This window comes from Dicentrarchus labrax, unplaced genomic scaffold (assembly GCF_905237075.1).
Source record: "Dicentrarchus labrax unplaced genomic scaffold, dlabrax2021, whole genome shotgun sequence".
Lineage (NCBI taxonomy): Eukaryota > Metazoa > Chordata > Actinopteri > Moronidae > Dicentrarchus > Dicentrarchus labrax.
This window is the reverse complement of record NW_026136714.1, coordinates 12974012-12991354: the sequence shown is the minus strand read 5'-3', so window position 1 is coordinate 12991354 and position 17343 is coordinate 12974012. Positions and strand designations below refer to the sequence as shown.

Genomic DNA, 17343 nt, shown 5'->3' with positions numbered 1-17343 from the left:
CTGACACCTTTACTGTTATTAGAAAAATACACATTTGAATAGTTAAATTGAACTCTGAGAGCGTAACTGGAGTCCATGGTCTTCTTTGCTCCGCTGCGTCCGCTTGCATGTAATTAAATAGCGTCGTGCGCACTTATCGGTTGGATCTGACAGAGTATCTAAAAGCGGTCCCTGTCCTGTGCACCTCTTCCCCCCGTCCCCTTCTCCAGCTCTACCTCTCCGTAATTGAATTAGCACGGTTTTAGGCGGGGGAGGGGCTTGGCTTTGTTCGAGTGACGCCCATTCAAATCATTTCAAACCAATGGGACTATCCCCCGCTCCGCCGTAACCAAACCCACTCTCTCAGTCGGCGTCTGGAGCTGCCTGCCTTTGCCCTCACCTTCCTGCGTGTCCCGGCGTTTTAAAACCCAAACACAAGAGAGAGGAAGACTACACTGCATGCACATGGGAGAAGGCGAGGTTTTTTTCATTCCCGCACGTCGCACGATGGCTTATATATGAGGAGGACACTTTGGGATGCGGACATAAACAAGCGTCTTCGCGGAGAGAAGCGCATGAGAAAACACAACGCTGTCCGTCTTCTCTCCTACACCGAGAAGGACTCCTCCCCACCTCGGCCGTGACACCTCCGGTAAATCGCAGAGAAAGGATAATAGTCTTTTTTTTTTTTTTTTTTTTACGCTGGAGACGAAAGACCGAGTCTAACATCACCGTTCATCTGCCAGCGACTGACTGACTGTATGGCTTTAAAAAGTTGCCTGGAGAACATGGACATCTGACGTGCGCCACACGGCGTCATTGGACACATTGAGTCTCTCTCTCTCTCTCTCTCTCTCTCTCTCTCTCTCTCTCTCTCTCTCTCTCTCTCTCTCTCTCTCTCTCTTTTCTCCATCACCTCTTGGACAGACTAATCCCCTTGCGCTTTGGGTTTTGGAGTAAGAAGAAGTGTTCAGCAGTTGTCATTTGCCCTGACACAGGCTACATCCAGTAGCTCCCCGCATAAGGGGGACATTATCACACTGCCTGTTGTGCTGCGCATTTGTGTGTGTGCGTGCGTTGATCTCACTGTTTGTGCATTAGTGGGGGAAAATATTTTTTTTTGCCAGCCCACGACGGATTAGTCCGAGCTGACATCCTGCATGAAATAAAGCATATGATTCATCCGGACCCTCGACCCGCACCGGAGAGAAAACACTGCGACGCGTTGGTTTTGTAACTTTAAATTTCCTTCAACCTGAACAAGTGTCATCTCAAGTGTCCCCCCCCACCCCCCACCCCATTGAATGGTCTCGCTATTGCCTTCGCCCTTTTTCTATGTTGTGCGCGTTTGTTTAGCATTGACAACCTTGCGCCAGAAACACACGGCCACATGTGAATGAGACTCATCACCTGTCCCGGTTGAAGCGCCCCGTACAACTCGACCGACTGACCCAACACTGAAGAGGAATACGTGCCGAAGTTTCGCTGTAGTGATGCTGCAAATGGAAATGGTCCTCTTCGTCTGCCTGGTGCTGTTGATGTGTGTATTTAGCCAGGAGCCCAGTTCCAAAGTGGTGGCCGACCGCTACGCCGTCTTCTGGAACCGGACCAACGCCAAGTAAGTGTCCCCCCGACCCCCCTCACCCACACCCTCCTCTCCTCTCCTCTACACCGGGCCTGTTTACCGCGGAGGGTCGGCGATGTTCTGTCTCCTCGCATCTGCATGGACCGCGGGGTCCGCAGGTCCGCTGGACCACATCGGTGTCTATTCTCCGCAGTGAGGGCATAATGCCAGTGGCTGTAGGTACAGGCTATAGCTGAGGATAGGAGCAGGAGTGTAAAAAAAGGCTACTGTTTCTTATTTCTAATACGTGGCTGCTCACTGACAGCGGGTCATCCGAGGAAACTATAGATTAAAACCGTGCGTAATAAAGCCCGGACAAAACATTTTACCGCCTGGCGTTGCATCGCATCACCCGCTGTCAGTATTTTTCGGATAAGGAAATTTACCTTCCATTGTGAATTATTCAAGCTGTAGGTACAGGGTCCGAGTTGGACATGGCTATAAAACCTCGAGCATTATCTTGTGTTGTTACTCTGTCCGGCGGACTCCAGCTGGGTGCACGATCCCACTGGACCCATTAACACCAGTATCGAACTGGTCTCCACTAGGCTAAACACAAGAAAAAAAAAAAAAGAAAAAGAAAAGGAAGAAAAAGAAGCACAAAATCCATTAAATGTCCTCATTAATTTACTTTCTTCAGACTGCGTAGGTTCATTCCCTAGTTTCGGGAAAACTTAAGTTGGAGACACACGTACAGGCCTGTGCAGTGAGAATTACTTTATTTGTTTAGAGTATTTACTGTGTGGATTTATCACTATCAAGCGATACTAAATGTAGGCAGTGAGAGCAAAATGTCTCAGTGAATATTAACCACCTCCTTCGCGAAATCCAGTACACTTTTCATAGTGCACCACCATACAACAGTCTCAGCACATCTAAAAGTACACCAAGGAGTGCTTTATGAATATTATAAAGGCACCATGGCAGACAGATGACATAAAATGACCAACTCATTTTTGAGTAACAAAGACACACTGTTGTGTAGTAGGCTTTTTTTTTTTTTTTTTTACATTAGAGTTTGTTAGTGTTAATAGCTCTTTAGTGCTCGTTTTTGTTCTTTTCGTTATTAATCTGTAAAATAGTTCTTGAATCCATTTCTATGAGAAGAAACTTTTCCTTGACAAGTTGAGCAAAATTGTATTCATTTTGGTTAAGTTTTTCTTTAAATGAAACACACTGTTGTAAAACAACACCCATGAAATACTAGATTTACTTGCTCAAATTAACCATAAAGAATGCAAATAAACTTTGTAACGTCAGACCAATGGTAGCGTAAATGCATAAAACTAGTGTAGTGAGAAAACCATGAACTTTCCCAATCAAAACTTTAGAAAACTTTCAGTGTTTGTTAACAGTAAGCAGCCTCCTCATTCTAAAATGGAAAAACTTTCCCTAAATTAAACTTATTAACTTACGTATTTTCTTTTCTATTATTTGCATATTGGTGAATGCTTGCTCATTCACAAGTTTAGTGGCACAAGTCATGTCATGACCTAATGTCTCAAAATAAAAAATATTTAAACCGTTAATTTAAATATTGCCAAATGTTTTAGGAATAAAAAGTGCATGCTTTCCGTTTTTCAATTTATGTTAATAAAAGGACAAACGTGTGTTCAACTTAAGACTATTAGTGAAGTAAGGATTTCATGTGAAGTGAGGATTTTATGTGCTGTTGACTCGATGGGCCACACCAGAGAACATCAGCAAAGTGCTACAATCCTTGAGTTAAACCCCTCTCTGCTCGGAGAGCCTTGAGTCAACCTCAGCGTTCAGTGTACATGTTTGTCGAGACAGCGTTTCCCACTAAAAGTCCCTTATGGAGTTAGACTGTACAGCCTTGTCCCGGGCTTATTAAGTCTAAACACTGCTGGTGGAGTTTACAGAGATCTTTCACTCAACTGCCAACAGCACTTAGTATTTGTTGAATAAAATCCTCAGCTTACCCTCCGAGTGCACACAAAGCCATTAATAGCACATGCTGAATTTGTTGCACAACTATTTATATTCAGTTAGAAGTTTTGGAAAACATGATTTATTGCTTGAAGCAATTAGTGGTCATGAGTACAAACGGAGGGCTGACTGTAAGCCCTCTCCTGAAGTCGGGGCCAGTCTAGCGGGGTGTGTAGATTCTCGGCCTGATATACCGTAGACCATGACTGTTGTGGTCTAGGTCTCTGCTCTGACTTTGGCCGGCTGTTTATTTATGGGCCGCTTTCTTCAACAGAGGCAAACACAATTTCGAGTTGAATCTTGATTTCTGCTGTTGATAGACGTACCTTCATTAGACAGTACATTTCCTTTTCAACCCAAAAAGTTTTGACTTGTCTGGCTGCTCTGTTAATTTGATATCTTCCAGATGTGCTGACACATTTTCTCAGTTTCAGTAAAGCAAAAAAAAAAAGAGTAGTTAGAAAGAAAAGTGGGAATTTAAGTAAAACTACTGTTTATCTCAGATCCGACACACCAACGCTGAAAGAGAGCGGGGAGAAAACAAGAACTTTGTGATTCACTTGGCTGCATGCATGTCGTGCCTTTTTGCTCTCTTTGGGTCCAAAGTAAAAAATGAGAAATAGATAGCTTCCTGAGCCTCATCCATTTCTGAATCTCTGACCTGCCTGAGGAAAGGAAACAGGTTTTCACAGAGGCTGTAATGCTGCTAACACCAGTCACTCCGTTCTACTTACTCTAAATAGAGTTTGTTTGACTCTCGCCCCTGCAGGGCTGAGGCAGAAGGCCAGAAAGGTAACGTAACAGCAGAGAGGAGATGGCGCGAGGGAGAGATAGCAAACTTGTCTTATTGATGACTCAGTTAATAAATATTGAGTCCCTTTCTTCATGCATTACTGTAGAAAGCTGGTGTGGCACTGTAACGTAACTTGCCTGCGTTTGCCTTTGTTCTGAGGCTCCACAGTCACACAAAAAGTACGGCTGCTCCAAGAATTTACTGTGAACGCCCCATTCCACATTTGTGCAAAAGTTACGTTGCTTTATAAATAATATACAATAAATAAACGAATAATGTGATTTATCATCAATAATGTTAGCAGGCAACATAATTCCAATTCCAAAGTTTCTGCTTCTAGTTTAACTCTCTCTTTACATTGTTTTCTTGTTGTCTGTACACAGTTGTTCAAGGCTCGTTTTACTTCCTCCAGAAAAAAAGCCATTTGTCGCCATTCATTTTTGCACCGTATGAAACTGCACCTTCTTCAGAGTTGAAATTTGCCCCAGCCAGATAATCCATCACACTAAAGCTGTAGTTTGAGTTTGGTTGTGTCACAAAATCTGTTTTGCTTTGAATTCATTGTGCCCAAGTTGGATCGGCGTGTGCAATATATTATTCTCTGGTTACTTAATCAGCTGAAATTCACAGAAAGAAATGAAAACCAAAGATGGAAATACCAACTACAAAAGGTTTGACTTACAAAGCGTTGTCACATCTGTTTGCTTTTTTGTGGGCTGTGTCTGTTAATTTGAAGTTTAAACAAAAATAGTAGTAATAGTATTCAAACAGTGACCAAAAGAAAGTAAATATTAAATTGTCAAATGTTAAATTGTCTTGACATTTCTTGCTAAATCATTGGAGAAAGTGTTAACTAGATGTAGACAAAAATAAGCAAAAGGTCTAGAAACCCAAGGAGTCACTTCTGCTGTTGTTTGAGTCACTTGCTAGACAAAACACACTGGTGTAGACATTTTTCTAGCTCAGACTGCCTGTGTTATTGGATGGGCAATCTTAGATAAGGACTTGGAAACTTGAAATGGAACCTTTTGTCTGCAAAAATGTTTTTGCAGGTTAGAATTTCTTCTATTTGGTTTTCCAGCAGCCGGAATTATAAGCAATTGGTAGATTAGTGTGGAATTTTATATTGGTTTAGTGTATCGTAATTTGTATTAGCGGTGCCACAGTCATTTCTGCTGGGTGTTTGTGTTTTTGGTGACTAGGGTAGGGGCTAAGGGGATTTCCATGCTGTTATCCTGGCTTCAGTCCACATTGTGTATCACAACCCCAGCATGAGGCCAGAAACTTGCTGCTTTTACTTTCGTGATTATCTGAATATCTTTTATTTTGTTTACATATCTCTCTCTTATACACATGCGCGCTTTCGGTTCGTGGTTTAGATTTTCTTTCAGGTGTTCTCATGGTGCCTTAATTCACATTCAGCATTTTGCCTATCAAAACGTTATTTTGAGGGACAGTTTAGAGGAGTGTAGGAAGTTTTATCTGTCCTCAGAGAGTTCCTTCAGCTTGAAATAACTTAAAATACAGGGACATTTCTCTCTGTAGATTTTAGCCTCTACTTTCTCACTGACTGTCTTTGCTTGTGAGTATTTATTCTAATGAGGGGACAGACAGCGGCTCTAATGACATCTCAGCTGTAACGCCGAGGAGACGGCCCGGCCCTTCCTTCCACCCCCTCTGCCCTTTCTTCTTCCCCGTGTCCCTCCTCGCCTTTCTCCCATGTTGCCTCTCGGCTCACAGACTCTCCGCGTCTCTTTCTCTCTCTCTCTCTCTCTCTCTCTCTCTCTCCCTCCCTCCCTTTCCCTCTCTCTCTCTCTCTCTCTCTCTCTCTCTCTCTCTCTCTCTCTTTCCTTGCCGGGCACAGAAAATGAATGAATACAATTAGATATTTCGGGAGTCCCTCCACGGTTGATGGTGGAGAAAGACGCGCAGAGGTCAGGCACACTCTGAGAGGAGCTCAGGGAGAGGTCACACACATACGGCGAGGAATAACGAAGCAGAAAGTTGGCCTGTGAATGACAAACTAGTAACTAGAACTCTCCTTGAGGTGGAGGGTGTTATTAACATAAACAGTTTGATGCGGTTGTGGTCATGCAAATTGCTGAAGGTGATTTGTATTTTGCTGCATAATTTGTAGCTCAACAAACAGCCTGGAAAGCGTTTTTCTAACGTGCTGCCTTGTGTTGTAGTTTTTACATTTTTAGTCTTACAATGTGCTGTAACTAGAGGCCCATGTACAGTAGTTGTGTAGCAGAGTCAAAGACAACTGTTTTCTGTTGTAGTCATGGCTCGTCTTTGTCTGTGCATGTTTTTGTGTTTAAGCGTGTGTGTGTGTGTGTGTGTGTGGCGTGCGCATGCAATGTGGGTCATATAAGGCTTGTTTCTTCTCCTTCAGACTCAAAGATACCAGAACAATTATATTTCTCCCCTGGACTCACAGTCTAGTGGGACATGAATAAAGGTCTTGTCAATCTGCTTGTATGTATGTGTGTATGGGTGTGCAAATGCTGAGTGTACACTAACAAAGGCACGTACGCACGTAGGTGGAAAGTTAGTCCGCACACCCATCTGTCTCTAACAGATCTGAAAATCAAAATATACACTGTTAACTTTTTTTATGTAATTCAAATTCGGAAGACCTGTAATTTTTAAAATCAAGTTTATATTGCCTGTGATTGCTAAAGTGGGTAGTTTTTGACCCCACGCTAGTCTCCCCTCTCCCCCATATCATTTTAATACTGACTCACTCGGAGCTGTGTTTTACTCTCTTAACTGCTCTGGCTCTCGTTCTCTCCCTCCGTCTCTCTGTCTGAAGGCTGATTAGTTCTTGTTAATGACCCCTTGCTCTGTCATTCTTTTATGCCCGTGGCATTGGCAAGCACAAGAACCACCGAGCTGCAGGGACAGCGAGTGTAGGAGACACAAAGAGAGTGAGGCAGAGGATATAGGCAAATAAACACAGGAACTCACAGAAAACCAGCACAACGGTAATGATGGTGTTGTGCGACGCAATATTTCTATTAGGTTTAAATGGCACTCTGTGTTTTCTCACCAGACCTGTAAATGTACTTTCCATTTAAATTAGATTTTTTTTCTATTAACTAGAAAATGAGCCCAGCAGGCAGTAGTCAATGCTTAGTCAATGTGCTTGGCAGAGCAGCTGTTCTTCAGCGCGCGGTGGAAGAGGGGGAGGACTCTTGGCCGTGACCCTTGTGGACTTGCTATGTGGCGGACAGAAGCAGCCCTGTCGCCGGGGGTGCCTGGTGGTCAGGCTGTAGTCTTGGATATGCTAATCTTACTGAAGTAAAGGCAGCCTACAACTGGATTAAAAAAGACATTCCCAACATTATTTTTATATATTTATATATATGTATATGTTTTAAACAGGATTATTATTGATTTATTTATATTTATAATTATTTAATTATTTTTGTAAAAAATATATATATTTTGTTTTTTCAAAAGTAGCAGGTCATTAGTTTATTTTTGTAAATAAATACATTCAAACATTTTATGTTTTTAAAATATGCCTTGTGCTTCCTTTTGACCTTCATTTTGGTGATATATGTACCCGAACACAACATAAGGAAACCTGTGTTTGCTCATGATTAGATAAATATTACTCAGCCTGACCAAGGTCAGTGTTGAACTGGTACTGACAGCCTTGAAAATATCACCGTCAATCTAAATGTTCGGTTATCCACCAAAAAGTGGATGGGATCTCTTATTATATTGACATAAAGGGACAATATTGGGTGGCTGCTTCAGTTGGGTTGCACATGTTTCCTTCCCTTGCCTCTGGAAACACAATTTAATGTCCAGGTTTTTGTTTTCAGAGTAATCACTCCAAGGTCAGATGGAGTGCTGAAACACTGCTATCAGCTGAGCGATCTGTCTTTTAGCCCACATTCAACCCGTGGCTTTCAGGGGAACACTCCGTATAGCTTTACTTGGAAACAATAAAGTATTAACCAACTTATGCAACACCCACATGTGTAAAGCTTGATGCAAGACTTATATTCTGCCATGATAACGATAAAAATAATGTTTCCCTTTTTTGTAAGTTGGTTGCCTTTCTACTAGATGCGTGTGTTTGTTTATTCAGGGGCTATTTTTTTTTCTACCCCTGCTCTCACTGTCTCAGTTTCACTCAAAATTTCAAAGTTGTGGAGAGATTTTTTCCCCCCTCAACTGTTTCTTTATTTTTCCTTAAGTTACTTTGTGCCTCACAAGAAGAGCTGTGGGAACAGATCTGGCAGTCCGAAGTTGTATTTTTACTGTGAACACCTGAGCAGATTTGTAGTTAATATGAACACAGTAGACAGAGAAAGAAAAAAACGCAAGACCACAATAAAGAGTGTTTAATAGGAACACAAGATCGCTGCAGGTCCAATACAGGACGAAACACCAGCCCAGGCATCTCACTATCGTGTAGTATTAGCCCTCGTTCATAACTGAAAATGGCGCTACCATATCCTTCTTCAGCTCCTCTGTAAGATGGAGGCTTAGAAGCAGCTGTTACTGTAGTAACGCTTGGTTGATCTATCACCCCTGACCAGAAAGGGGCGCTACTGAGAGAGGTCTGATAGCCTCTTCTGGCCTCTGCTCTCAGCCTAAAGCATTTCAAGTGTACAGTTGGAGTGAAAGCTACATACAATTGCTTGATTTAAACCAGCTCTTTCTGCTTTGGTTGATTTGACCTCGTTAAATTCATTTACTGTCAAACTCATATTGTATTTACAGGAACTAGACTAGCATGTAAAGGCCAAAACGACTGATGGATTTCAAAATTTCTTTTTCTCTTTCTGTCACCGGTCACTATTCAACTGGAAAATGTGACGGGAACGATTGAGACTGTTCGGTTTTTGCCAGACACATTTTCCACAGATAATTCCTTTCATGGTAGACTGGCTTCGGACCTTACACTGCCGTTTTCCTTATTTAACTTGGGGGGCTGCGGGGGAGTGAATGGATGTTTTTCTAGCTGGGCAGCAGTGTGGAGAATAGATCCCAGAAGAGAACACATCTCCAGCTTGTGAATAAAGACCTAATTGACGGGTTGTAGCCAGTTGTAAATGACTCATGAGGTAATTCGTCTTCACAGACAGACTGAAAAACACACAGAGGGGCTGTACAATTGTGTGGTCTGCTTTCCCTTTGGAATTGAGAATACTACTTGGTTTATTTCCAAACTTTCATAACCCCAAATAGAATTTTTAGACGTCATAAAGTGCTGCTTTTAGCCAGAGATGGTGTTATCACCTCACCTGTACGTGGTGAGTATCCTCGGATGGCTTACACAGCCTCGCGTGTTTTCCTTTGGTGTTTCTGTTTGTGTTGGCGCAGTCATGAAAAGGTGAAGCGATCTCAGGTGAAAAGACTAATTGATTCCCTGGCTTTGTTTTTAATATGAGCACCTTTTTGTAAAGTTCCCACTGCTGTGACAATTTTCCACTGACATAAATATAAACAAACAATCAAACAATGTTGCTTTCACTTTGTTCAGTCTACCGTTGTAATGAGACGTGCCAATAATAAGCTAGCTGCATTAGCCTGTTTGAATTGACAGTAGGGAAAAATACTAGGAGCCAGTGCCCCCCCAGTGCTGGGTCGTGAGACTGAAAGGCGGCCATTGTTCTGCTCTCTCCGTCCACTCCACATAGCCTGGGCTGAAAGTAATGCATGCGCTTTAAACGGAGGGAGAAAAAAAGGGAGGGCAAAGGAGAGGAGTGAGGGAGAATGGTGTGAATGGCGAGGGGAAAGGGAGAGTGCACAGCTGAAGATGTAGTACGCTTTCGCTCAGAAAAAAGAGAAGAGAGGAGGAGTATAATGCGAGTGCCAGACACGAGGGGAGAGGCATGTAGCAGCCAGGGGTGACACAGTGTGTGGAAAAGAAGAGGTGGCAGTTTCCCTCATTTCCAACTAGCCTTATCCATCCTCTCTCTCATCTGCCCCCCCCCCACACACACACACCATCCAGCTCATCAGCCCCCTCCCCTTCCTTGTCTGTCCTTGCCAAGGTTTAAAGATGCATGTGGCTTGCTGGCTCTCTGTCTGTCTCCCTGGTGGTGACCGTGGTCGGTTGGTGGTGGTTCTCCAGGGGATGGACTCTGGGTCTTCACCCAGAGGAGGTCGCCTTTGCGGTCCGTGTTTAGTGACACTGGGGCTATTTTCTACAGAGACAGGATTAAGCCTCCTCAGGTTTAGACCCCTGCTTTGTTTCCTCTGACAGTGAAGACTCCCACACACAGGGCTATGTTTACTTGGGGGTTGGTTACTGTGGTACTAAGTTGCATCTTGCTCTTAACTACTGTGACACACTGCACATTTTGCCCTTGAAAGTGCATTTTCCACTGAAATGCACGTATAACCGTCAGAATGCCAGGGTGTGTGTAATGTAGCGGCTTAATGGAGGGTTTCATTCCAAAATGCTATATATCTGCCGGGGAGACAAATTGGTACAATAAGAATGAGCTGTTTTTGTCCTCAGAAGTAGATGTACTTTGCAAGTGAAGGTCATGAAATGATGCGTTTCTTTCATTGTGATGAATAATGTGGATAATTATGCCTGATTGTAATTCAAATGGTGGATATCTCATTTTGTAACAAATCTCCATTCATATTTGTCTTTGACTCAGCTTGTCTCTCTAGCTGCATCAGCTTGACGGTTTGGGGTCTAAAAAGGCTAAGTGGGATTTTGACCAAAAATGAAAGGCAAAATTAGAATTATTTTTAAGATCAATCACACTGTATATTAAAAAAGTCATAGTAAAATTTAAACTCGGCAAATCCAAACATCAACGACTGGAGGCTCTTCTTCAGATCCACTCTCCTGGCTCCAAGCCTTTTATTAGGCAACAGATGCTTGTCTGATCTGAGCTCTAACAAGAGTCTGGAATCAAGCAGATAATAAATCCTGTTTAAAAATGTATAATCCAGAACTGAATCTGACATCGTCAGTTGAATCTTGGTTAAGATGAGCGAGTGTGTGTATCCATGTCGTTGTGTTTGCCGGCAACTAGTGCGCAAAACACATGTGCGTAGTTATGTAGTTGTGCGCAGGCACAAGTGTGAGTGTGTGGTTATCCTGAGCTGACCTCTGCATCGAAGCCCGCTTTAATGAAGCAGCAGAAACACACACCCTTTACTATAGCAGAGCACAGCACTATTCTTGACCCAATTCTCTGAGCCTGCTCCTCTGAGAGCTGCTTGATAGTTTTCCTATTTTGTGAAGTTGCATTGTGTGTGGGTGTGCGTGTGCATGTCAGTCTTTGTTTATGTGTGGTGGTTGTTATTCCTGTGTGAATCTGTACTGAGTGTGTTTTTTTCCCCCTGAAGGGAAAACGATTGATCCCCGGAATGTGTGATAAATCCCATCTTCACCCTCTCCTCTCATCTGAGCCCAGCTTTGACTGGTCTGGCTTACTCCGAACATTATCCCACATAACCAAATATGACACCCCAAAGAACATAGACCGACAAACACACATATATATATATACACACACACGCACACACACACACACACCACTCTGGTCTGGAAAGGCAGTTCATTATTTCTTTAGTAAGGTTCAAGTTGCAGGAGTTGGTATTTATTCTGCTTGTTTATTTTCTTCCTCTAAATCAGCAAGCAGCGAGTCTTGGAGTGCAGCAGCCTTTGAACCACGGCCTATCCCATGACTGCAGCCCTGGGTATTAACCCAGAGCCACTGAGAGGCTTAAAAAGCCATCAGCTCATTGTCCGGAGACACAAAAAACCCCTTCCTCTAAAATCCCCCCCCCATCCTTCTCTTCTCTCTTCCTCCTTCCCTCCTTTCTTAAGAATGCCTTGAGCTGGCCTCTGCTCGCATTCATATTAATCAGTTTTAAGGGTCTAATGAGATAAGTGAGACTTAAGGGGAGTCCCCAAAGTGGCCTAAGCCCTCGGGATAAACAGAGGTGATGAGCGCTGCCTATGGTTACATCCTAAGTAGTGTGTGTGTTTTTTTTTCTAGCATGCATACAAACGTTTTTTAATGTCCTTAATCTCACTGCTGAGCTTTGAAAACCAAAACATCACCTTGAGACAATCATCATCTCGCTGTGTGAATGGTGAGGTGATGATGAGGTGGTTTCATGATTCTGGGCTTGTTAAGGGGTTGAGAGGCAAGTGTATCTGTGAATTTGACCACAACAGGTCTTTTCCTTTATAAGTACCTCCTTTGTCCTAATCCCCCCACCCAGTTCATGCCTTCTGTTCCCTATCCCGCAAAGGATCCTCTGAATATAGGCCAGTCGGTTTCCTCCCGCTCTTTTGCTCTTTGTGCCATATTGTCCTCTCCTTCTATTTTCTCATCCCTCCCTTCCTCTCTCCTGTCTCTGGGATCTTTAACTGTATGTCCTTGTCCTTGGCTTTAGGGGTCCTGCTGAGGTGACCCAGCATGCCCACTGTCAGTATTAGGCTCAATGTTGTGGCTGCAGCACTTGACTGACAGTTGCCTACACTCTCTTTCTCTTTCCCTCTGTTTTTCTGTTTTTCTTTTAATCTTTTTTTAAAAACACGCATCACCATAACCCTGTCCCTATTGCTCTTAACTCTAACACAGAGAGACGGAGCTGCTCTGTGTAGCTCTGTGTGTGTGTGTGTGTGTGTGTGTGTGTGTGTGTGTGTGTGTGTGTGTGTGTGTGTGTGTGTGTGTGTGTGTGTGTGTGTGTGTGTGTGTGTGAGAGAGAGATAAAACATGGCTGCCAATCCAAGAGAAATGTGGAACCAGCCAGACACAAAGAGGTAAAGCTGGCATCAATGTTTGAATCCATTTTTGATTTGAAATGTTCAGAATTTGATACATTTAAAAATAGCATTTATTAGGCAACAGTGTTTAAAGCAACTCAGCAAGTAAAATTAGAGAGGCAAATTAATTAATCTATAATCTGCCCATAATTCACCAATCAAGATCAGTTGTGCCAGGAACAACAAAGACAGACATTAAAGAATACCGGTTGTGTTCCAGTTTACACTGGAAAAGTTAATGTATTTCACTTAATTTATTAAATTATTTCTTGCCCCATGAAAAACACTTTCCTGCTTCAGAGAAAACATAAAAGAATAGTTTCCCCGCACATTTGGGCTCTTGTGTAACAGAGGGAACTGTACAGTAGAACTACTGGAGTAGCTGTGAGGCGGGAGAAGTCCTCAGAGAGTTCAGTTTCACCTGCTGTTCTGTTCCTCAGGGCCGCTGGACTCCACGACCGGAGACATTCCAGCCAGGATTAGAGCGTGCATGGCAAACGGAAGCACAAATAAGAGGGAATGAAGGGTCTTTTTTTCAGAAAAGACATAGTGCTAGGCCTGGCTGCTTTAAGGTTAATATATCTTTGACATTTTGTGCAAAATTCACTCTCAGAATTTGTGGTTCCTGCTAGCATTTTGCCATTGAAGAAATAATTTAAAAAATATATATTTTGAACACATTTAAGATTAAAAACTCTTATTTAACCTTTATTACATCAATTTACAATTAAAAGAAATTATTTTGATTTAATTATTATTAGATGTTTTTAACAATTAAAAACCAAGAAGAAATTTAGCATCTTCCGTTGAATTTATTTTTCCTAAATTGTACCATTAAAAACAATTTTTTTTAGCTTTTACTTATTTATTGGTTGACAAAATAACATCTTACGGAAAAATGCAAAATTCTAAACAAAACTTTAAATAAGTTTTATACTTTTCTATATTTTACCAGGTTTTTTTTCCCACCATGTATTTCTTTTTACATTGAATAATTACTCTAAATTCAGGTTTCTTTTTTCTTCAAATAAATAGTCATTAATGTTTATTTTTTCCAAGTCAAATTTAATGGATTTGAAACATTTCGTCGGTTTACAATTTGGCTTAACTATAGGAAATTCAGACTTGCCTCCTGTTCATTATGCCATTAATGGAAATTCCTGACAATTTGCAGATATTTCCGTGGTATTATTTTTTATGAGGCACAGAGTTGAAGTGGATTATTAGCCAGTGGGAAAAGAGATGCATCATATTTCTTGTATTGGATTAGAGTGCGTGCTTGGCTTTGGGTGGAGTGATGAAATATTCATTACTGTTTGTGATCTCTAAGAAGAGTAGCACTTGCAAACCTTTGCACGCAATTCATGAAAAATGAAGTCAAGGTAGACATGTTGTGAACATAAAGTTGATGGAAGGTTGTCTGCTCGTCTGGTTCGTATGACCTTAACCAAAAACATTTGTGATGGCTGATACGACTTTCCACTTTCCTCTATGGCAGTTTGTTTTCTTTGTTTGCCGTCAGGAGTTTTAAAAAAAAAATAAAAAAAGGTTTATAACTTGGTAACTTTTTTTCCATTGGTTCTTTAAATAGAGATAAATATCTTGATGAATTAGTTTGAAGATGAGCCCAGGTTTCCCAGTCTTCTTGTTAACAGACTGACAGGTGTCAGCCGCCAGGTCTGTGACAGTGTCAGACTTGTCAATCTTTGAGCGACATCAGGTTCACAGCTGCTTTAATAATGCAGCATAGCCACACTTTTAATGTCCTTCTTCAGCTCTCCATCCTCTCCTTTCTCTGGGATGTAGAGAGCTATCCTTACATTAAGGCCAGGTCAGATTGCGTCTGCCGTCGTACATTAGCTGCAAAGCCATCCTGCCTGTATCACTGGTAAGAGGAACATGGCACGAAGATGGCTGAATTATTCACACTCATAATCGGTCTTTATGTCCTGCTGCCAAGCCTGGCCCCACTGTTATTCTAGTGCATAATTGATAGTGCTCAGAAGTGGAAAAGTTAGAATAGCAGAAGTAATGCGAAGCGAAAGTGTAGTCAGGCAGCACAAGAAGGGAAGAGGGGGATTGGTGGGGTAGTGAGAGGGATAGAGGGATGGAGGTGGGCCCCTATAGGAGTTTTTACACTGAGCTTGTGTTAGCCTTTACGGGGCTTAGACCCAGCTAGCGTGAGGATCGCGTGTGTAGGCCAGCCAGACTAGTCTGAAGGGGGGAGAAGAGAGGGGGATAAGAGGGGGATAAGAGGGGGATGAAAGGAGGTGGGAGGGAGAGGAGATGGGGATCCAGAGTAACAAGGCCTGACGCTGAGCTGTCCCAGAATGTGGTCTGTTTCTGCCCCAAAATTACTCTGGGGCTCCTCTGTGGGCAGATATATATATATATATATATATATATATATATATATATATATATATCAAATTGAGTTTGATTAAGGAGTGAAAAAGTTTATTTTAGTTTTTTTAATTATTGGGGAGGAGTAATCACAACTGCTCTGTTATCTGCAAAGTAAATTTGTACTGATTTGGTTTTCATTTGGACATAATCCAGCAGGTTTTCACTACTTGCTTGCTCAAGCAGGTAAGAGAGGCATTGACATCACATTACAACCATGCGATACAATGATCAATAAACAGCAACCTCCAGAGAAGAGCAGTGATTGGCTCTAATCCAATAGTAAAGAGAGGCCATGTATTGAGAAATTGAGTGAGACGACCTTTTGAAAATAACAATACTCCACTCTTGGAAATAGGAAAAATGCTGTCTGTTTCACATTTTATTTTCATTAAGCTGTCATTATATATCTTCATCTTTACTTAATTCCCAAATAATTTATTTCTACATTATTTTCCAGAGCTAGATATTTATATGGTTTGATATTTCTCACAGAATAAATTTTCCTCCCATAAGGTCGTCTTTGTGAGCTCCTTCAAATGAATGAAACACTCTTCCATGAAAGTTTGAATGTCTCAGGTGAAGGTGTTAACACAGCCCCAGGTGTAGTCTATTTAACACCTCTCTGACCCTTAACAAAGCCTTACTAACTGCTGCCTAGCTCTGCCTTTTGTGTTCCATAACAAAGCCCTTTAGCTTCTAATAACACCACAGTACTGCCAGTGTCAAGAGAAACCTGAGATAAGGTCCACATCAGAGAGTTGGTGGGAACTGTTTAATCCGCTTCTCGAAACCAAACCAACACACAACAGGCAGGGATCATGTTTGGCAAAGTGGCCCGCTTTGATGGAGGGATCGGATGGTGTGAGGAGGAGGAATGGGGATGACGGAAAATAGAGAGCCGGCTAAATGCCGGTAGTCTTTTTACGGAACTGTGAAAGAAAACATCTGGAGAATAATACAGGGAATTGTACACAGTGTGCGCCAATGCTCACTCACACAGATACACTAATAGTTTCACAGCAGTATTACATGCTGTTCTTTTTATGGTCATTTCACGTTTACGCTGATTTTCCCCTCTAATCACAACAAAATCAATGAGTCGATCAATTACGTTTTATTTGTATGCCACATTTCATACAGTTTAGTGCAGTTCAAAGTGCTTCACAGACGATTGACAAGATGATAATAAGACAGATTTAAAAACAGTGTGCAATGATAAAAATGACAATAAAATACAGGTATAACAATTGTACTCGAATGTATGTAATAAAAGTTATACTAAAAAATAAATAAAATAAATAAAGATAGTAGGCAGAAATAAGCAAATAAAACAATACGATGGATATTTAAAATTACATTTACAAAAGAAAATACAATAAGATAAATTAGTAAAAAAAATGGTAAATAATGTCTAAAACTATTTCTTAGTTAGAAGCCAGGCTGAGGCAGGTTTTGAGTTTACATTTTAAAATTTCAACACTTCAGCTGCTCTCCTCAGATCCTCGGCTGGCTGTTCCAACGGCTCGGAGTGTAATAACTAAATGCTGCCTCGCCAAAGGTTTTTGTTCTGCACTTCTACAAGCAGGCTTGTGCCAGAGGATCTGAGGGGCTGCACATGTGTGACATATATACCGGTGCAGGACCATGAAGTGCTTTAAAAACAAGTCAAATAATTTTGAAATCAATGCGAAAACTGACAGGCCACCAATGTAAGGACTTTAAAACCGATGTAATGTGTCTCTCTTTCTGGTCCAACTGCAGAGTAACATAACTATAACTTTCAATAACTTTTCTGGGTTGACAAGAAAGGAGTGCATTACA

The 17343-nt window shown here is 41.8% G+C and overlaps 1 protein-coding gene across 2 annotated transcripts in view; it reads left to right on the top strand.

The window, feature by feature from the left end:
- Window positions 1-325: 325 nt before the first annotated feature.
- Window positions 326-17343, top strand: part of efna5b (ephrin-A5b) — a 94732-nt gene continuing 77714 nt past the window's right edge. For both annotated transcript variants that reach the window (XM_051422571.1, XM_051422570.1), the window contains exon 1: window positions 326-1597. In XM_051422571.1, coding sequence (XP_051278531.1) covers window positions 1473-1597 — 125 coding nt within the window. In that variant the 5' untranslated portion in view covers window positions 326-1472. The remainder of the gene's footprint in view (window positions 1598-17343) is intronic.